At 51.8% G+C, this 20,891-nt stretch overlaps 9 protein-coding genes across 9 annotated transcripts; 4 read left to right on the plus strand and 5 right to left on the minus strand.

Annotated features, from left to right (window-relative positions):
- Positions 1–1,075: 1,075 nt before the first annotated feature.
- On the plus strand, positions 1,076–2,680 carry Z517_04031 (uncharacterized protein; the record flags this gene model as incomplete). Its single annotated transcript, XM_013429362.1, has 1 exon — positions 1,076–2,680. The coding sequence occupies one exon, from the start codon at positions 1,076–1,078 to the stop codon at positions 2,678–2,680; it is 1,605 nt and encodes a 534-aa protein (XP_013284816.1).
- A 385-nt stretch (positions 2,681–3,065) lies between these two features.
- On the minus strand, positions 3,066–4,357 carry Z517_04032 (uncharacterized protein; the record flags this gene model as incomplete). Its single annotated transcript, XM_013429363.1, has 2 exons — positions 3,066–3,631; positions 3,856–4,357. 2 exons carry the CDS (start codon positions 4,355–4,357, stop codon positions 3,066–3,068), a joined length of 1,068 nt encoding a protein of 355 aa, XP_013284817.1.
- A 347-nt stretch (positions 4,358–4,704) lies between these two features.
- Positions 4,705–7,468, minus strand: Z517_04033 (uncharacterized protein; the record flags this gene model as incomplete). Its single annotated transcript, XM_013429364.1, has 2 exons — positions 4,705–7,052; positions 7,102–7,468. 2 exons carry the CDS (start codon positions 7,466–7,468, stop codon positions 4,705–4,707), a joined length of 2,715 nt encoding a protein of 904 aa, XP_013284818.1.
- Positions 7,469–7,819: 351 nt separating this feature from the next.
- Z517_04034 (proteasome subunit alpha type-5) lies at positions 7,820–8,705 on the plus strand (the record flags this gene model as incomplete). Its single annotated transcript, XM_013429365.1, has 4 exons — positions 7,820–7,857; positions 7,907–7,985; positions 8,035–8,381; positions 8,429–8,705. 4 exons carry the CDS (start codon positions 7,820–7,822, stop codon positions 8,703–8,705), a joined length of 741 nt encoding a protein of 246 aa, XP_013284819.1.
- A 325-nt stretch (positions 8,706–9,030) lies between these two features.
- Z517_04035 (uncharacterized protein) lies at positions 9,031–10,335 on the minus strand (the record flags this gene model as incomplete). The annotated part of the gene is made up of 4 exons (XM_013429366.1): positions 9,031–9,331; positions 9,382–9,701; positions 9,763–10,072; positions 10,169–10,335. 4 exons carry the CDS (start codon positions 10,333–10,335, stop codon positions 9,031–9,033), a joined length of 1,098 nt encoding a protein of 365 aa, XP_013284820.1.
- A 957-nt stretch (positions 10,336–11,292) lies between these two features.
- Z517_04036 (uncharacterized protein) lies at positions 11,293–13,406 on the plus strand (the record flags this gene model as incomplete). Its single annotated transcript, XM_013429367.1, has 7 exons — positions 11,293–11,587; positions 11,651–11,935; positions 11,978–12,143; positions 12,199–12,663; positions 12,724–12,937; positions 13,045–13,163; positions 13,298–13,406. The coding sequence occupies 7 exons, from the start codon at positions 11,293–11,295 to the stop codon at positions 13,404–13,406; spliced, it is 1,653 nt and encodes a 550-aa protein (XP_013284821.1).
- A 344-nt stretch (positions 13,407–13,750) lies between these two features.
- Positions 13,751–16,005, minus strand: Z517_04037 (uncharacterized protein; the record flags this gene model as incomplete). The annotated part of the gene is made up of 2 exons (XM_013429368.1): positions 13,751–13,971; positions 14,073–16,005. 2 exons carry the CDS (start codon positions 16,003–16,005, stop codon positions 13,751–13,753), a joined length of 2,154 nt encoding a protein of 717 aa, XP_013284822.1.
- Positions 16,006–16,954: 949 nt separating this feature from the next.
- Z517_04038 (uncharacterized protein) lies at positions 16,955–17,691 on the minus strand (the record flags this gene model as incomplete). Its single annotated transcript, XM_013429369.1, has 5 exons — positions 16,955–17,089; positions 17,136–17,364; positions 17,425–17,471; positions 17,517–17,555; positions 17,614–17,691. 5 exons carry the CDS (start codon positions 17,689–17,691, stop codon positions 16,955–16,957), a joined length of 528 nt encoding a protein of 175 aa, XP_013284823.1.
- Positions 17,692–18,266: 575 nt separating this feature from the next.
- On the plus strand, positions 18,267–20,579 carry Z517_04039 (uncharacterized protein; the record flags this gene model as incomplete). The annotated part of the gene is made up of 2 exons (XM_013429370.1): positions 18,267–18,328; positions 18,431–20,579. The coding sequence occupies 2 exons, from the start codon at positions 18,267–18,269 to the stop codon at positions 20,577–20,579; spliced, it is 2,211 nt and encodes a 736-aa protein (XP_013284824.1).
- Positions 20,580–20,891: the final 312 nt, after the last annotated feature.

The following is a 20,891-nucleotide window of genomic DNA, read 5'->3' on the forward strand; positions in this document are numbered from 1 at the left end:
CTTGGCGTGATGCAAGAGTCTCATGAGACCTGCAGCGCGGGGGTGATGGAGCCTCTGCAGGTGGTGTCCTGGTGTCCTGCATCCTATCCAGAGGTACCTAAGTGAGAACCTACCTGGGCACGCCCACACACGAAATCGTCACTTAAACCAACACCTCCATCCCTATAGTACCTAGTTAGGTAGGTACGGTTCACCCCTGTAAAGACCCTTTTACTGAGCCTTACCGAGCACCTACAAGCAATGCACCCCTGCGGTCACCCCAATCATGGCTCCTCGGGGATCGGTTACACTTGCTTCTCACGCTGCGGCGTGAGGTTCGGTAAATAGTCGCACATATGATGCCTCCCAACTGAGATATAGGCGCAGGTCAGATGCTGGGCGAGTTTTCGTGATATTTGTGTACACGCGTGCTTGCCAAGCGCTGGCACGTTGGACTGCAGGGTCTTTATATTGTCCTGTATAGTAGCTACTGTGATTATTTGTAACCTATTCTCCTGGAGCATACCAAGTGGTTGTTTTCTAATGTGTAATTGAGCACGTCTTTGAGCTCCCCTATGCTCTGTGCCGTGAGGGGTAGGAGCCTAATCCGGCTCCATGCTCCTGACTATTGCCTATGCACGAGCATGTCTGCAATTTGTGCAGAAGATGGCTTGTAAGGTATCGTAATGCCCAAAAGAGTCGATGAAGTGCTCTTCGTAAGTGGCCGTTGGGCTGTAGGATCAACTAATGACCAAGCCAATAACAACATCTCCAATGGGGCCTGCTGCCCCGCCCCCAAATCTGCAACTGCGGCTCTGACCAGGCACTTGCCGGTGGGTACAGGCCGTGGCAGAGTGGCTACCGGGGCTGCGGGAACGTACCACACACACACCAGACTACAACCAAGTACCCTAATAAATTTTTGTGGTGGCATGCAGAGTTCAGCACATTATTTGGCAAACACCCCGTCAATTGCACTGCGCCAAAATTACCGTGACACTGGCTTGAAATCCATCTGAGACCTGCAGCATGCCTAACCGTCGCCTCGACATAATCCCCTCCTCATAATCCCTGCCTCGCCGTTCTCCTACGTATCATGTTCGCGGTTCCGGGTTGGGCAGTTGACTCGACTTCCCTCGTCCAGGAAAAACTCGCTTCAACCAGTGACGCCCATCTATCTCCCTCGGTTTCCACTTCAGCCTCCAAAAAGAGAAAGAACGCATTCCCCGATCATCATGAGGCCTCCAAAGTCTCGGGGACTGAGCTCGAGAAACTATGGAACCAGCGTGCAGGGGCCAAACCTGCCAGCAAAACGCAGGGGGAACTTCAGAGACATGGTCACCAAACTGCTGAACGACACAAGGTTGGCGCAGAGACCATCCCAGTGACAGATACGAAGCGGCGCGGGAAGAAGAATAAGGACAATATACGCCCGACGGTCAATGGCCAACAGCAGCCTGTGCAGCCGGGTCGAGTGCAAAAAGCGGAGGATGACGGCAGAAGGGACGGTGATGGCGAGGCGGAAGTGTCGTCTTCGAGGTCCATCCCACGCGATAGCATACGCAAAGTTCTTCCGCCTGCACCGCCAATACCTGCGAGACTGACTCCTCTGCAAGCCAAAATGCGCAACAAACTCACATCAGCCCGCTTCCGACACCTGAACGAGACCTTGTATACCACCACCTCCTCAGCCGCAATGACTCTCTTCACGAATTCTCCCGACCTCTTCGCCGAGTACCACGCCGGATTTTCACAGCAAGTGAAAGACTCGTGGCCTGTCAACCCAGTAGACAGGTACATTTCCGCGATCAAAACCAGAGGACAAATATCCACGACAGCACATGAGCCCAATAGGCAGCAGCCTGGCAAGAGCCTCAAGATCTCTCTACAGAGCTCCCCACTCCCTCGTCGCAAGACAGGTTCCTGCACAATCGCCGACCTGGGCTGTGGTGATGCTCCTCTTGCTCGCGGTTGCCAATCCGTTATCAAAGCCCTTAAACTCAAATTTCACAACTTCGATCTCCACACTCCTAACACCTTGGTCACCAAAGCAGATATCTCCTCATTGCCGTTGAGAGATGGTGAGGCGGATATTGCGGTATTCTGCCTCAGCCTCATGGGCACGAATTGGATCAACTTTGTGGAAGAAGCATGGCGAATCCTTCGGGGAGATGGAAGGGGGGAGTGTTGGGTGAGCGAAGTCAAATCCCGCTTTGGAAGGGCGAAAAGACAACCCGGGCAGAGCGTGGAGAATAGTGTAGGAAAGAAGCGAAGGAAACAGAACGCCAAGAAGAAAACCGGCGGTGCGGGCGTGGAAGGTAGTGATGATGAAGTCCAGGGGGAGCTTTTCGTGGAGGACTCTACGGCTACTGAGGCTACTGGAGAGCAAACGGATATATCTGCCTTTGTCAGTGTCATGACCCGCCGTGGATTCCTTTTGCGCGAAGGAAGTGTGGACAAATCGAACAAGATGTTCGTCAGCATGGTGTTCGTCAAATCCGGTGTGCCGACCGCCGGGAAATACAAAGGGCTCAAATGGAATGGTAGAGAGTATCAGAAGATCGAGGACGTCAAGCTAAAGGGACGAGGACGGCCTGGTGCTAGCAGTGTAGCAGCGGCAGATCACGGAGAGGATGATAGTGACATGACGGTTGAGGAAGAGGCCAAAGTTCTTAAGCCCTGTGTCTACAAAACAAGGTGATAGAGATGTGATCGGATCCAAACAATTGAACATTCACCAGATGGAAAGCCGAGGAATGAGGCACGTGAAAAGTCTTGATTCAGTTCAATGCACTAGTGCGGACGCAGAGACTCGTTTGTTGTTTCCAGGTTCTCGAAAAGCTAGAACGATATCGACGAGTGAAGAACATCGTTGTCCCCAGGCCCTTTGCAGGCAGGAGTCTTTCCTACCCACTGTATGAGTGCACCCTTGGATCCTCGCGTGGGTGGGATCCCCTTCGCGGCGCCCACGCCTATCTTCTCCCTCTGAGCAGGACAGGGCTGTTGCCCATCCACCGCACCCACTTTGAGATTCTTTCTGGACAATTCACGCCTGAAAGTGGCAAATTCAATGACTGTTGCGCAGTTCAACCCTTGGGCCAGAATTCCAACATGGCCTTTTGCGTGTCCAGTGAGTGGTTGTCGATCCGGTCCTCGACCTCCTGCCACAGGACCTTAGTGGAGCCAAATTCCGTTTCCCAGTGGTCCATAACGTCGAGCTTGAGGTCGTCGTCGTCGTCGTTGTTGTTCTTGGCATTGGGATGAATACTGTGGTGGACGGCCACGCGGCCACGGTTCCAGATGTACAGCATCGCGAGCACCACCTCGGCGTTGGTCACTTTGACTGCCAACACCGGCTGGGCATTCGATGTCGGTGCGTCGCAGTTGGGCCGTCGACCGAACACGGCCGTTGTGGTTTGTTGCCAGTTCGGGAGGGCGGTCAGGGAGAGGTCGTTGGGCGTCGGGAAGGTGGTACATTGCGAGGCATGTTCCACGGCGTTGAGGTGGGCAACCGTGGCTGTCGAGTGCTGGTGCGCGTTGGGGATGAGAATGCGCGATGTGTCCATCAATGGGCGACTCCAGGTCCGGATCGCTGGGTGATTGGCGATAGCTGGGTCAGAGTTGCTGGTGTGGATATGGGCACATCCCGACGCTAGACACCCAGATATGTTAGGCTCGTATATATAAAGATATAGGGAATGAGGTTGTGTGGTCATACTCTTCGCTGCCTCCGAGAGGTCACACTTAAGTACGCGCGAACATACAGGTATCACTTGTTCGTGAGGGTGAATTTTTCTCGCTTTGTGTCAACAGCACAATGGTCAGTGAATAAAGCTTGCTGTGAATGAACAGAGTGAAACCAAAAGAGGTACATACCCGCAGCACATATCTTCAGCCGCTTGTCCCATCTCGAAGTGTCCCATGCCTTCACGCTCTTTTCGCCCCAGGGCTCGTCGATGAAGACCATGTCACACGGATGGCCCTTGGAGACATCCTGCCGCAGGGCCAGGTGGTAGAAACAGCCTCGCCGTATGCGGCGACATTCCTCATTGAGGGCGAGCAGCACGAGGTATGTCGCATCCAGGGGCTTCTGATTGAAGGTCACAATCGAAGAGCCGTCTCGGGTCTCGACCGGCCGTGGCGAAAGATACGCAGACATGGAGAACTTTCGTGAGAGGCTGGACAGGCCAAGTTGGATCGGTTGGACCACCTGCGCCTCGCTGCTGCTCTCCTGTCTTCCTATCAAAAGGGCACCCGTGGGCAGCAGAGCCACATATCCTACCTCTTGCTTGTCGTGCGACCGCCCTAGAGAACACCACGCCTGTAAGGTTGAGGCGTCGGGCTTCAGGGGCCCAATTGACAAGGTCAACGAAGCCATAGCACCGTCACAGACCAAAGGAAGGGGTTGAGGGAAGTTAGGGAAATGAGGAAGAAACAAACATCCAATGTGAACGAGGTGATGCTTGTTGTGGATGAGATGCGCACCAGCTTGGCGAGATTCCAGTCACGGATGTTGATGTTGATGGTGAGGCAGAAAGACAGCGAAGCAATTGCAGATAAAACAGCCAGTTGTCCCGCGGGTATCATTCATGGTCTTTACCGTTGTGCATACACGCACTCTCATCAATCTCATAAGCCTCCCAAATGCCAAAGTCTCATACAGAAGATCCCCATTGCTTGACATGGAGACAGGTCGATATAGAGTCCTTTCTCTCCTACCACATCTCAAAGAAACAAATCATCACGTTTCTGTACCTCAGCGTTCGTCAGCCTTCCACAGAGACTGAGCAAAGAGACAGTCTCGGTGGTTGCAAACCAATTGAGGGCATCAATCAAGATCTTCAAGTGTCGGTTGAAGTGCTCCTCGTACTTCCTGATAGATTCTTCTATCCTCTTCATTCGTGCTGGATCTGTGGGCGCAGCCGGAGATGGAACGGCTCCAGGCTTAAGCGATTTGGATTGAATGCTCGTGTCCGCTTCATAAATTGACTTGGTGACATGCTCAACGTATGAGGCGAACATCCCACAGCCGGTCATGAGTTTTGCGTGCAGACGAAGCAGCCTCGCCTGCGTCAATCCAAGATCCTTCATGCACGAGTCCAGCATGTCGACATGATCTTGCATCAATTCATCCACCGTAGGCTTCGTTTTCGGATTGAGTCCGGATCTGGTCTCTTCGAAATCATCACGTTCAGCATCATCAACCTTCACCATGAGCTTCTGCCAGTTCGGTTCAATCACTTCCGCAGTTGCAAAGAAGAGCATTTGCTGGACAAACACAAGCATTCGAGAACGTAACGTCCATACCCGCCGCTTCCACAACTCAAATCTCTTGTCGGAGGACTTGTGGATCCATGCTTTTTCCTTCGTATGAGTCGACCAGCAACCCACCAGTTGGGTTTCCAGGTGACGCAGAGCCAATGTGTACCGAAAGATGAGTTGATATCGTGAGACAGTTTTTCGACTAATGATGAGAGAAAGGGGGAACGGCACGGTGTAGTCAAGCTCGAGTGCATCAAACCCGATGATATCCTTCTCTTCCTCCTTTTTCTTCTCATCCTTGAACTTTTCATTTGCAGAAGCCTGGGCAGTGGCCGGCGTCTTGTATGGATCCATCATGGAATCTGGATTATCCTGATCCATGCCTTGCACATTGACGACCTTGATCAACCACTGCGTCAAACCAACCGAGTTCATTTTCACCTTCACGTCCTCCTTGAATGGATCCGCTACCGCGATGCTGCCTGGCTGGTGGAGGACCAGGTCTAGCAAAGACTGGAGTTTTCCAACGTTGACATCTCGATTCTTCTTCCGAAGCTCTGAATCGCTAAGTTCGAGAAAATAGAGAAAGAATTCCGCACGGTCGAGGAAAAAATAGTGCTTCATCGACCGTAACCGGCTACGGAGTGAGTTCTTTGTGAGAAGCAATTGAAGCAGCTCCTTGTTCGCAAACGAATAGGCGTTGTTGACATTGTCGAGAAATCGCGGGTCGTCGAATGTTGCCGGGATGTCGTCGATCTTGCTGCTGATGTTGACACCGCCACACTCCCGGACCACATTGAGATACTTTCCGGCGAGAAGGACCTTATCTCGAACGGATTCTAGCTGCGGTGGAATTTCCTTTTCGCGAATGTAATAACGCTTTTCCCAGTACTCATCTGTGTAGTCTTCGTCGAGGCGTTCTCGTTTGATGCTAGCCCTTTCGCCGATCAAGAATTCCGAGTGCGGATCGTGGATGCCGCCGTGATGCAACCACTCATTGAGCATCTCCATGTAAGGTCTGCTTGCTTCACGTAGCAGCATCTCCAGAATGGATCGAGCAGCCGGGTCTCCAGAGAACGTGGAAAGCCGCGTTGTCAAGAGACCCAGAACATTACCGCCTATACATCGTTTCTTGCCAAAGCTTCCCGGAAGTAGATCACCACCTTCCTTCAGGCGCTCAATGATGTTGTCGGCGTCGAAATCGTGAAGCGAGTCGTCGATGTCCTCTTCCAACAAAGAGTTCTTTTTCAACAATTCTTGGGCAAGAGAGTACAGCTGGGCTAAACATTGTGCGGTTGGGATTACTGCAATGTGCATTTGGTGTAATGTGAACTTCGGGTCAGTAAGGACCTTCATTTCTAGCTGTGCAATCAAAATGAGATAGTCTTTCAGCAGCTTTCGGATGGCCGCACAAAGTGCGTGGTTGACGGAGCCAAATTCTTCCCTACTCTGAACTTCGATAAATGCCTCGATCGCGCAGTGATGAGTGGCCATCGAGAGCATGGAGCTTGTCAAGTCTCGCAAGCTGGGATCGAGACCGGGAAGTGGATGAAATGATGGCCCGTTCAAGCGGTCTTTCTCCTCCGCAGGATCGTAGTTGTGGTGGAAACGGACATATTGCCCCTCAAATCCCATAAACACATAGAGCAAATCGTCCAATAATGCACGCTCTTGCTCCTGCATCGACATAGCCTCGAGAGGAACGGGGTCCAGATTTGAGGGAGTGTTGCGGGACAAAGGTGGTGCTGTAACCCTTGTAGCCAAGGGAGCAGAAGAGTGAGCAACTAAAGAAACCGACGGTGCCCATGGTACTGTAGGATTGTCAGAGAGCGAGAGGCTGAAAGCACCAAGGATACCTACAATTCTCCTCATTTGGCGGTTGCTGCTTGAGCACAGGGCTTGCTACCGTCCGTTTGTCCTTCCGGCTTTCGGTATTCGACGTGTCTTTCTTTGGACTCCTTCTCGTATAAAAGGTCTCGGTTGTTGTGACTGTCGTCTTCTCCCGCCGTCTCTGTTCGAGACCAGTCACTCGACTCTCACTTTTTGAAGGCTTGTGCACTCCTTCAGCATGTCCATTGAAGCCATCTGGATGCACCGGGGAGCCATTATCGCGGGTAAATGGTCGGTCGTCTCTGGCTCTGGAGGGATTAACGCGCGAGGGGCCGTTCAATAGACTGGCGCTTCGGCGGTCAGTTGCAGATGCGCTTCGGTAATGTAGGGACGTCATCTCTACAGGCCGTCATCGTTGTATGGCAACTAGTCGCAAGCAGCAGCAGCTGAGAGGGGGTTGTTGGAGGGCGAGGTTCTGGGGGGCGAAGCGTGCCTAGACGGTCACTATGGTTCAATGCGCTGGCGCGTCGAGGCTGCGTTAGGGCTTGGCTGCGGAGGGACTTTTTGGAGAAGGCTGAAGATAGGATTGCGCATCCAGAGCTTGCCTGTTCAGTGTTCACACCACAATACCATAAACTCTTGCTTCTTGTTTCGATCCAAACTTGTGGTTTCGACCACCATACGTGCAGATTCCTCCCATGAGAACATTCTGACCCTTTATTAACCATCATCTGGACCGATTTTCGCCATGTTTATAGCACGATCAGAATACGACCGAGGGATCAAGTGAGCCTATTTTGCTATTGCAACGAGGCCCGTGGCTAACAAGAAGCAGCACCTTCTCGCCAGAAGGTCGTCTATTCCAGGTTGAATATTCGTTAGAGGCTATCAAGCTCGGGTCAACAGCAATTGGTGTATGGACATACTCCCCTGACCGCTTCACCACTTGCTTATGACTTTCAGGTTGCGACATCACATGGCGTCCTTCTCGGTGTCGAAAAACGCGTTACATCACCCTTACTCGTCTCGTCCAGCATAGAAAAGATTGTGGAGATCGATAGACACGTTGGCTGCGCTATGTCAGGTCTTCAGGCTGATGCGCGGAGTATGATTGAACATGCTCGCGTGGAGTCACAAAACCATGCCTTCAACTTCAACGAAAAACTCGGAGTCGAGAGCTGTACGCAAGCCATCTGCGATCTAGCGTTGAGGTTCGGTGAAGGAGCACAGGGAGAAGAATCAATAATGAGTCGTCCATTTGGTGTTGCCCTCTTGATAGCGGGGTGGGATGAGGATCAAGGCCCGCAGCTGTAAGTGACGTTCCGCAATCTGGGATATTCGTTGCTCACTGGTCCAGGTATCACGCAGAACCCTCGGGCACGTTCTACCGCTACGACGCAAAGGCCATCGGATCCGGTAGCGAGGGAGCCCAAGCAGAGCTACAGTCAGAATATCACCGATCTCTGACTTTGGAGGAGGCCGAGACACTGGTTTTGAAGACACTGAAACAGGTTATGGAGGAGAAGCTGGATTCAAAGAACGTACAACTAGCCAGTGTCACCCGTGAGAACGGATTTCGGATCTACAGCGACGACGAAATGAGCGCCGTGGTCGCCAGACTCGAGGGAGATTAGACTCTCGTAGGTTCATGCATGTGTGATGGCATTGTTCGGCGTCTGGAGTGGATGAGAACATCAAAAATGTCCTGTACGGGAGTGGATAGTGAACATGGTCTTTTGGTGACCAGACTGAACCTCGAGTGACCCAGTCACAACTGGAGGTGATTCTAGTCGCCATGGCGTTGCCAATCACAGACATCTTCTACTCCCTTGTGAATTCGATTTTTTTTATTGCAAACGACTGTGTCTATTGCTATGCTAAAGACCAGTAGGATCTGTCAGGTTTCTAATTGTGTGGCTAGAAAGGTCCATACCAGTCTGCAACCCCGACTTGGTGTCTCTATTCATATGGGCGCTCTGCTTGCGGAGTGATGCGTGCAATGTGTCGTCGTTGACCATCCTGCCAGTCGATCAGAGCAGAGTGCGTCGTGACACGATTGTCCCAAACAACCACGGTGCCTGGCCTCCATCTGACACGGCACTGAATATCCTGGCTCAGGGCGATATGGTCATACAAGAACTTTAGGAGGTAATCGCTCTCTTCCTGCTTGAATCCGACAATGTATCTGGTGAATTGAGGGTTCACATACAGAGCCTTCTCGCCAGTCGCCGGATGGGTTCGCACGAGAGGGTGGATGGAACTATTGCTTGTCAATCGTCTATTTCCTCAAGCCAGCACGAGGCTACTTACGAGACTGGTGCACGGCGGTAGATGCTGCCCCGGTTTTTGGCCGCAGTGGCCTGTTCATAGCCAGAATGGACAGCCTGCAGACCCGCCAGGCGTTCCTGGAAAGCTGGAGAGAGTCGTTCATATGCCTTGACCATGTTGCAGAACAGAGTGTCGCCACCCGCGTCGGGGACGTCCAGGGCATACAAGAATGTGGTCCCAGGAGGCTGGTGTTCATAGGTCACATCGCTATGCCATGCGATCGAGTTGGTTCGGCTCGTGAGGAAGTCGAGGAAGGACTTGTCATCAGCACCACGGTGGACAAGGTGGACTTCAGGATAGCCCTCTGGAGCACCACTGTCAGGAGGTCAGCAAGACTGTTGGTTCAGCAAGGGGACAGGGAACGGGTGAGATTGCTTGCCTGGTAGGATGGATGTGCAGTCTTCCAAAGTACCGTCCAAATTCCAAGGCCTTTTCAATAGGGAGAGAAGCAAAGTCCTGGTCTCGGAAAGCGACGACTTTCCTCTGGGCGACCAACAGAGCCAGTTCATCTTTGCCTTTGTCGTCGAGCTGGGAGAGTTGAACACCAGTCACCTCGGCACCGATCGACGCCGTGACGTTCTCAAGGTGGCTGCCGGCCTTCAAAAGGTTCTTGAACGAAGGGTCGGCATCCTTTCCATGCTCGTAATGCTCAAAGGGTTCCAAAGGCGGATATCTGTTTGCATCCCGAGGGAAAGTGAATGGGTTAGACTTATCGGAGGCCAAGCCACTGCGACACGCGCATATCGTTCAGGCTCAGGCAAGCACTTACAGTTCACCTTTCTCATTATCCCAGACAGGGAGATAGTGTGGGAAGCTTGCCGCCGCAAACCTCTCGTTGCCTTTCAATTCGTTTTCCTTGGAGAAACTCACAGTCTGGATGTCCTTGTACGATCCCACGGCCCCCTTGAGGGTGGTAGGTGCAGACGCGGTCGCCATTTTGAGAGATAAACTGTCTTCTTTACAGGCAACTACTATATTGGATCCTAATCTAGTTGGGCCAGATGCCAGGCTGTGAGAACACCCCTCTTTATACTACACCAAGGATATTCGGCACGAGAAATCTCTGACCAGAACTCCAACCAGAGGATTCGCTCATCGACGCTCAAATTGAAACATCAACCCCGCAGGGCAATGGCCGCCATGTGCGGTTCTCCGCTGGTTGGAGCCTGGCTATATCTATCTGGATTGATGAAAAAGCTCGGCCGTGGGTTTCTTCGTTGATGGCATGATTGCGGTCCAATTGAGACCTGATTGCGCTGTTCTCAGTGGTGAGCACGCCTTCTCGGTTGGTATTGCGTGATCTCCTCAAGTGGAAAGGTATACACTCTACGCAGCGCAATTCTCTATGCAAGTCCGAAGCCACGCCGCCGTGAGCGAGCAGATAAGCAATCTGGACCAATTACGATCCAACATGGAGCGTGTGAAGTGCTACAAATACTACGGAAAAGGGTACACCGTGCCTCGTTGTCGCTGTCGGCCTCGTCTCGGACGACGCCCGCCGCTGGCGATTGAGGCGGCAAACCGAGATCGGCAACGTATCCTACACTCAGAGGCGGTTCGATTGGATCCACACTGAGTGATCGGGCCTGTGCAGTGAGGTCTTCGCGGTCCTCTCCCATTCTGTCTACCGAATGACAGCGTCTGCCGTGGGTGATTACGCCTGGGAAGGAAGGTCGCAAGGACGCAAAATATGCAATATGCACGCTGATCTTTCCGAGGCAGTAGAATCGAGCACGGCAAGGAGGGACTGTTGGGAAACTGAAGTCCCGGGGGTTTCTAGGTAGGTATAAGACAGAAAGGTTGCCGTTGAAATCCCCGTCAGGCCCAGATCTTGGACCGCCGCCACAAGCTTCTTGGAGTTTTCTTGTCTCATCCTCGCCTTTTGGCTCCAATATGGCGTCTTCCAAGTCGAATGAGAGCTCATTCGACCCATCTCATGACTTGAAGGGAGAGACTGTTCCGGTTACTCTCGCAGTCGACGAGGGTCTTAGTTCTGGCAGCAGTTCCATTACCGAGGACAAGACCTTCCTTCGTGTCCATGGCGAGGAAAACTACGTGCCTATCGACAAGTGGGAGGGTCGGCATCGCTTCGATCCCTCGTTCCAATGGGAACCTGCCGAGGAGAAGAGGATCGTGCGCAAGATCGATCTGAAGATCTGCTCATGGGTCTGCTTAGCGTTCTTCGCGTGTAAGTGCCTTGAGATGCTTGTACACTAGTACAATGCGATTTGGAGTATTGAGACCATACCAGTGCAGCTCGATAGAGCAAACATCGTCCAGGCCTTGACAGACAACATGCTGGATGATCTCCACCTGACGACCAACGACTACAACTATGGACAGACTATTTTCTACCTGTGCTTTCTATCGGCGGAGCTGCCTTCCCAGCTGATATCCAAGAAGCTTGGGCCGGACCGTTGGATTCCGATCCAAATGATCTGCTGGAGCCTTATTGCCAGCTTTCAAGCCTTTATGAAGGGAAAGTCGTCGTTCTACACCTGTCGGGCATTGTTGGGGCTGATTGAAGGAGGGATAAGTCACCACGTCTCCGTCGGACTAGATCCCAACTGACATGCAGGGCACTTCATTCCAGATACCATTCTTTATCTGTCTTATTACTACAAGGGGAGAGAGCTGCCTGCACGGCTGGCGTGGTTCTGGACGTCATATCAAGCTACATCGATCGTCGGTGCGTTTCTGGCTGCTGCCATCCTCAACATGCGCGGGATAAATGGCCTCGCAGGGTATGTTCGTGACGCCTGACTATTAGAGACGAGTTGTTGACTTGGATATGTCTAGGTGGGCGTGGCTATTCGCTCTCGAGGGAACTCTCACAGGGCTTATCGGCATCGCCACCTACTTCTACCTGCCCCCTTCGCCATATCAGACAGCCTCATGGTTCCGCGGAAGAAAGGGCTGGTTCAACGAGCGAGAGGAAAAGATTATCGCGAACCGCATCCTACGTGATGACCCCAGCAAAGCCGACATGCACAACCGACAAGCCGTGACGCCGAAGCTGCTCTTCTACGCCCTGTGCGACTGGGAAATGTGGCCCATTTACGCCATCGGGCTGTCGTTCTTGATCCCCAACTACCCTGTCACGCAGTATCTGTCGTTGATCTTGAAGCAATCCTTTGGCCGGTTCGAGGTCAACATGCTCACCATCCCGTCATACGTGCTGTTCATCATCAACCTCCTCGCTTTCACCTGGTTGTCGGAGAAGACAAACCAGCGATTCCTTGTCGCGCTACTCAGCCAGGTCTGGTGAGTCTCGATTCCTTCTCGAAAGAGAGAAAGACGCTGGACTTATACATACGCGCACAGGTGTATGCCGTTACTCATCGCGTCGGAGCTCCTCCCCGCGGAAGCGTCCAGATGGGTGAAATACACGCTGGCCACGCTGCTCGTGGGCGCGCCCTACGTGCACGCCATCCACGTGGCCATCACCAGCCGCAACGCCGGTTCAGTCCGTACGAGGACCGTGGCTTCGGCGCTGTACAACATGTTTGTGCAAGCAAGCAACATCATCGGGTCCAATGTATGTCAAGACATTTCTTCTTCTTCTCCACGACTGACTGTTTCTTCTTGTGTTTTGCCTTTTCCCCTTTGATTTCGGTGCTGACGAATCGCTCGCTATACACATAGATTTTCAGAACGGACGACGCGCCCCAGTACAGGCGTGGATACAAGGTCCTCATCGCCATCTGCGCGTACAATTTCGCCCTGTTCATACTTGCCAAATGGTTCTATATCTGGAGAAACGAGTACGTAATATTTCCCCCCTTCTTTCTGTTGTGGTTTTGCAGGTTACATACCCACGCCTAACTATGTACCTATCTACCATCGCGATTATTTCCGCCCTGCATTGCTTGCTGACTGACGTGAACCCGCCCTCCAGAGTGCGGGATCGGAAGTGGAACTCCATGACAGCGGATGAGCAGCGCCATTACCTCGCGACAACGACGGACAAGGGGAATAAGATGCTCACATTCAGGTTTGCACATTGAGAAAGATTTGAGACCCAGCGAACTAGAAAGCGTGCGAAATAGACAAGTTGGGTTTCACGTGATCAGGCGTTGGCCTCCTGACGCGCTAGTGGCTAGCCTCGTGCCGCCTTCGCGAGTCTCATGTGTTTAGGAGCTGGGACAGCGACTACAGCTACTCTAGTGTATGGCAACGTCAAAAAGAGGCCACGAATGTCTCCTGGCCAGTTGTATTGGAAGACCAAGCTGTCCCTGATAGGAGCCGGCTGCTTGGTCTGACGAGAAATATGTACAACCGGAGAAGGAACAACACGACCAAACCCTGAGGCGGGACCATCCCCTGAACATCATGTCGTCCCGGCGCCTGACTACGTTGACTTGGTGAGCCCCAGCTCCTCGTAAAAAGCGTCGGTCTTGGGCTCCCGGCCAAGGAATTCGATCAGTGTCTTCATTTCGTCTTGACTGCCGCCCTTTTCGAGGACGGTGTGGCGGTAGCGGCGACCCTCTTTGGGATCCATGGGATTCTTCTTGAAGACCGTATAGAACATGTCCGTCGAGTAGACCTGGGAGGAGAGGTATCCGTAGTAGCCTGTAGGGGAGAGAATGTGAGTTGCGTCACTTGGAGAATAGGACGGGAATCCAGCTTCATGGCAAAAAGACAAGTGGCACGGCAAAGAACATAAAACTTACCGGCATCATAACCACCCATGAGATGGCCAAAGGTGGCTTGCCCATTACCCCAAGCGTTGCCTTCGCCAAACACCTCCGGCCCATCAATCTTGCTAATGTCCTTCCTCAAGGCGTTGTACGTCTCGGATATGTTCATCGCTTCGAGGCTGGCATGGTCTTTAGGTTCGTGTATCGTCATGTCGAAGATGCCAAAGTGGAGTTGGCGGAGATTGAACAAGGCGCCATTGAGGTTCTTCGTTTTGATCAGTTTCTGTATCAGATCATCTGGGATGCGCTCCTCGGGCTTCTGGGCGCTCGAGACACCAGCTGCCTCTTTCCATGCCTCATAATATTCGGACGATAGCGTCGAATAGTGTCTACTCAAGGACTTGAGCTGGGATGGCGTCCAGCACCAATTCTCCAACATCTGGCTTGGTGCTTCGACAAAATCCCTAACGGTGTTGGTACCATGGAATCGCGAGTAGGTTGTACGTGATACAAGATCATGGATGCCATGACCGAGTTCGTGGAAGAGAGTGGTGACTTCATCGTGTTTTAGCAGACTCGGTTTCTTTGCCGTGGGTTTGGAGAAGTTGCACACGAGAGCTGTGGCTGGGTATCTCCTCGTTCCGTTTTCTTGGATGAAGCCTGGTTGGAGATTGAAGTTGGCAGCATGTCCATATTTGCCAGTGCGAGGGAACAGGTCCAGGTAGAGGTATCCCACAAAACCTCCACCTTCGCCTTCGTCGTCCCAAACGCTAAAGACCTGCACCTCCTCGTGCCACACAATATCCTCGCCCTTGCCGGATGGAGAAACAGTGTCTCGATCCTTGCCTACAATCTCCACAAAGACCAGGCCGAAGATTTGTTCAAAGATCTCAAGCATGCTTTTGATCGTGGTTTGCAGTGGAAACCACTCCGAGATCAACTGTTGGTCCAGCTGATAGTCCTTCTCTTCCATCATCCGGTCGTAAAAGCGGTGGTCCCACAGATAGTAGCGGCCATCAAAGTCCTCGCCACGAGATTTCAGGTCTTCCTCTTTCATTTTCTTCAAAGTTGCAATCTCGTCCAACCCCCCTTGGCTCAATCGGTTGCGCAAATCAGCCAGGAAGTCGTCCACAGTCTTGGTGGTCTTTGCCATCTTGTCCTCAATCCTGAAAGCAGCGTGGTTGGGGTATCCAAGCAGGCGAGCGGCTTCATCTCTGAGCAGGATGGCTTCTCGAAACAACGGAACGTTTTGATTGCATTTGTTCTCGTTGGCAATAAAGACTGTACGTCTCGTGGCGCTGTTTGTCGCGTATTTGAGCGTAGGAAACAGGTCAGGGTATTTGAAGGTCAACCAGTATTTATCTCCCTCTTTCTTCAGTAAAGACAAGACGTCTTCCGGGACACCATTGAGCTCTTCAGCGGTGAACCACAGACCACCCTTCTCTTCATTCAGGTTCTTGGAAAATGCAATGCCCAGCTGGCTGAGTCTCTTCTTAATCTCCTTGAACCGATCCCGCTTGGGTCCTGCAGGAATATTCAACCCATTTCGGACAAAGGCCTTATGCTCCTTCTCTAACAACCTCTGGGACTCGGAATCCAGCTTGTCCCCTTTTTGAAGTACGGCGTCGACCAGATTGAAGACATCCTCCCGCATAGCCGCTTCAATGCTGAAATCATCCATGAGTTTCTCTGCTTCAGTTGAAGCATCCCGTAGTGCCTGGTCGGTGGAGACGGACTGATAAAAACCCAGAATGTGGGCTTTCAATGTTTGCTGATTCTCGTCATGCGCCATGGGAAGAAGCACATTCTTAAACGTGGCATCCTTGTGCGAGATTTGAGCAACAATCTCGTCCGTGATTTTCTTTGAGCTAGCCAACATGTCCTTCGTGTCTGTCACGAGTGATTCAGGCGTTGCCGTGAAACTGGGAGGCGCCTGCGGAGGCTTGCGAAACTTTGCGGAGGCCATGCTGGAGGTTGTCACCGGTCTGAGAGAGGACGTGGACGAAGACGCCGGCTTGAAGGGTCTGACTTGGTTCAGGATCGAACCTAGCCGGGAAGTCGCACGAAAGGGAGCCAGGCTGATGATGCTCACGAGGGAGAAGAAGGCGATGGAGGCGAGGAGGACGAGTGAGCTCTTGATTCGAGCCAGCGTGACAGATGGACGGGGTCGACAATTTACAGCTAGAACATGGATAGGAAGGGAACGCGATCTGGACACCGCCAAAGAACAGTGTCTGGCTTCTTCGGGCAATAAGATCAGGAGGGAAACTCAGTTAATACTTCGAAGGTTCTTTCGTTTCAGTGACACAGAAAAACGCTAGACTGCGAACGCGGACACGGACTCCCTGTTCTGCTGTTCTTCTCCGCACCGTCACCAATTCCATGCGTGTTTCTCATTCACCAAGCACTTTATACTACCGAGTACATAATCGCGATTATACTCTGTCCATAACCAATATCATCCATCTTCACTTTCTGAGAGCTGTGTCTAAGCCTTTTCCAATCCGAAACACCAAGCCGGTCTTGTTGCAGCGACCTCTGACCCCGATCTTCACCGCGATCAAGCCTCGAACTGATCTGCATACTCGGGTACGAAGCAAGTGACCTAGATGTTCCAACCCAGCTCGATTTGAGGTCGTACAGGTCCCCAGGGAAGCCAATCGCTTCATTTTGCCTTATGCAACCGAAAAAGATGGTAAACATTTCATGAGGCCGGGCCGACCCAACCTAGGCCCGTACACTATGGAGATGCGCAGCTGAATGCCTTTGTACGGCCGGAAGCAAAGTGACATTGATGATTCAAACGCGCCGTATTGATGCATGGGTATATTTTAACAGACGCATCAGGACTCTGATTGCACAGTTTGACTGCGAGGTGTTAGAACAAGTCAACGTGCAACTTCGAAGCGACAAACTCACGAAAGCCAATCCATTCCCTCGTTGATCCCTTTGCCATCGATCACCGAGCAGGCCACGATACTCCAATTCCGGTCTCTCAACTCACCCAGCTTCAAAGCTTCGGAGATCTCGCCCGCCCCTTGTGCACCGGGCTGCTAATCGTGAGCCACGATCCAAAGATCCTGAGATATTCCGTACCTGATCTTGCTTGTTCGCAAACACCAGTAAAGCTGCATCCTTCAGTTCGTCCTCGTTCAACATCGACCTTAGTTCATCCGCGGCAATCTCTAATCGTTCAATATCGGTCGAATCAATGACAAATATGACGGCCGCGGTGTTGGCGTAGTATGATCTCCAGTAGGGTCTTATTGATGTTTGTCCGCCCAAGTCCCAGACATCAAAGTTCAGGTTGCCATATTGCACGGACCTAGGGAATAGCAGATTCAGTCTTTTATGCCAGTCGTTTATAATATTGGGAACAACTAACTCCACATTGAATCCTATTGTTGGTATCGTGGTCACCACTTCACCAATCTGTCCCACTTAGACCAAGATCCAAGCCCATCGTTCATGACCTACCTTGAGTCTATACAGGAGAGTGGTCTTGCCAGCATTATCCTTTGTCGACGCCTGTCAGCCCATTTCATCCTCGGTGATCATCAACCAAACAACGCACAAGACCAAGTATCAGAATCCTGATATCTTTCTTCCCCCAGATGAGGTTGGTGAAGTATTTGGAAAACGAGCCCCCCATGTCTAGCAACGGAAGGCAGTATGTTTTAGGAGAATTGAGAGGACAATTGGTCACGACAAAACCATGTCGCTGGCTTCGAGGTGGAACTGGGGTTTCTTCGAATGAAACTGGTCAGGTTTGGGCACAGGTCATGTATCGCTGGTCTCGATAATTAGAATGTTCCCTCGATGGAGACTTGATCTCACTTTAATAAATTGTGAAGAAAAAACAGAACGAGATAAATATTGATGGCCAACGATGTTGTAGTGGACGGAAGACTTGGGAGTCGAGCCACTGACCGCCCGATGATCCGGGGTGGGACTTTCCTCGCTGCTTCTTCGACGCGTGCCACCAACTTCGTAAATTGCGGAGTACAAGCCTCTTTCAAATCAGCGCAACTTGACTTTGAGCCCTGGCGACTTTTCATGCCACATGTTGTACCATCAGGACTCACGATCTGAACACTCTTTCCACACAACCTCACGCCGACATGGTCCCATAGACCGCCTTAACTCGCAACTCCTCCTTCGTTCCTTCCTCTATTCCTCCCATTGAATACGAAGCGGCTCTCCAGGAAGAGAGAGAACTGGGACAAAATGGTGGGCAAGAAAAGTGGAAAGGCTCTCCTGCGGGAGGAAGGCCTGGAAAGAACTGACAAGTATGTTACCCATACCTCGAATATCGTTCCTCGAGTCTGGCCAGTTGTCGCTGCTGGTCAAGCCATTGAGAAAGCAACAAATCACTAATTGACGGCCTATAGCAATATGGAGCTTACATCCTGGCCCATAATCCAAGCCATAAATCAAAAGAACTATTACACAGACTATCTCAAACGAGATGAACAAATACTCGCCTACCGGTCGCAGCAGGAAGAAGCCCGCAACAAAATGGTGAAGCAAGCCAAAGACAGGGATAGGGCACTTGCGCAAGGGAAAACAGTTGGGCCTGATGGCGATATCGAAATGGACGATGGTGAAGAGGAGGCCGAAGACGAGGCTGCGAGCGGGGCGAAGACAATCGTCATCCACATTGGATCGCAGAATCTAAGAGTCGGTCTTGCCAACGACGCTCTCCCAAAGACTGTTCCCATGGTCATTGCTCGCCGTTCGGCCAAATCTGAGAGCGAGGAGGGGGATGGAGAACCAGCACCCAAACGGGCCAAGTTAGATAACGGTCTGCCCCCTCCAGAACCAGAGAAACGTTTTGGCGAGGACTTTGCAAAGAAATTCTCGGGCATGTCTCAGGATCTCAAGGTACGAATGAGGATGAACAAGAGAAAGGTGCTGCCGCAGTCGAGAGACATGGTCACCAGCTACAACCGACGAAATACTTACGAGACCATCACCGAGCACAATGATACCATGCGTATCGAGTGGACGGATACAAACGACGGGCACGGTGATCCTCCCGCATACATTACAGGGAAAGCGGCTCTGCGCATCCCTGATCAATCAACGCCGCGCTACAAACTGTTCTGGCCAATTCGATATGGTTGGATCAACGAGCAAGACTATGACTCGAAACATTTCCTGTATGATGATATCCGCATCATCATCGAAGACGCCATCAAATCCCAACTCGAACTGAAATTGCGCACTCGGGAAGACTGGAACCAGTACAGCTGTGTCATAGTCATTCCTGACTACTATGAAAGGACATACGTGACCAGTCTACTCGAGATGGCTATCACCGAGTTCGGATTTGGACGTGTTTGCTTCATCCAAGAGAGTTTGGCGGCTTCCTTCGGTGCCGGTTTTACTACCTGTTGCATTGTTGACATTGGCGCGCAAAAGACAACAATATCTTGCGTTGAAGACGGAATGGTCCTTGATAACTCCCGGGTCAACCTGAAATTCGGCGGGAGAGATATCACGGAGACTTTTGTCAAGATGATCATCTACAACCACTTTCCTTACTCTGAAATCAATTTAAACCGACGCTATGACTTTCAACTGGCAGAAGAGCTGAAGCAAAAGTTTTGCACCATGACCGAGGCAGATGTCTCGGTGCAATTGTATGACTTTCACCTACGCGCGCCGGGTCAGGACACCAGGAAGTACACATTTAAGATCTACGACGAAGTCATTCTTGCCCCGATGGGGCTTTTCAAACCTCAAATCTTTGATAACAGTGGGAAACTTAAGGGTCGTCGTAAACTTGTCGACAAATCCTACGACATCTACGACAACAAGCCAAATGACCCGAGCTCCACGGCGCAAGCGGAGATCCTTACAGCCATCGCTCCAGAAGAACTTCTTACCTCGACAAACAAGCCCGCCACAAAGGCTAGTGGACATACAAATGGCGTTCTCACTAACGGGACAGCGACGAAAGAGGAAGCTTTCAACGACTCCCGTCGTCCATCCTTTAGCAACATAAAGGAAATGGATGCAACACCACAGCCGTCAGCCGCCAGCTCTCCCGCCCGCAACCTGCCAGACGGCACACCACAACCTGGGGAGGAAAACGAGGGCGGCGCTCCACGCGAGGAGAAGCCTCCAATTCCTGAGGTGGAAGAGGAAGAACCTCTTTCCATCGAACGCCGCGACGATATCCTGCCTATCTACCCTCTCCCTAATGCCATCGTCACGTCCATTACCCATGCAGCTAGAGGCTCTTCCCAAAAGACGTCCGATCTCCTCTCCGGCATTATGCTTACCGGCGGCACGTCCATCATACCCGGACTCGGGTCACACCTCGAAGAGAGTTTGAAGGGGATCCTCCCCGGCTACAGCAAAGACATTCTGATCGGACGTCCGCCCAGGGAACTAGATCCCCAGGTCGTTGCGTGGAAAGGCGGCGCTGTTTTTGGCAGGATGAGTCGTACCAATGATTCGTGGATCAATGCCTTTTTGTATGAGAGGCTGGGTGAGCGCATATTGGCGCACAAGCTAATGTGGGCATGGTAACCTGCAGTGATTGACACTCATATTACCTCTTTCGTGGTGGAGGTGGTGTCATTTATAGCGACATGTTGGTGGGTTTATCCGATGACCAAGAGGCCGCTATGCTTGGGGGACGTGTATCTGATCATTTAACTGTTGTTTTTCATGGATGCCTTGCTTCCAAGAGCAAATGCTTTAGAGCCCTGATGATTTGTCGTAGCCATCCTCCTGACTATATTATCAATCCGAGACTATCGGAGGCCATGCATATCCGCCTCATCAAGACGAGCACAAGATCTCTCTTCTCGGGGCCCAAATAGAGCCGTCGTTGAGCAT

Source organism: Fonsecaea pedrosoi (assembly GCF_000835455.1).
Source record: "Fonsecaea pedrosoi CBS 271.37 unplaced genomic scaffold supercont1.3, whole genome shotgun sequence".
In the NCBI taxonomy this organism is placed as follows: Eukaryota; Fungi; Ascomycota; class Eurotiomycetes; order Chaetothyriales; family Herpotrichiellaceae; genus Fonsecaea; species Fonsecaea pedrosoi.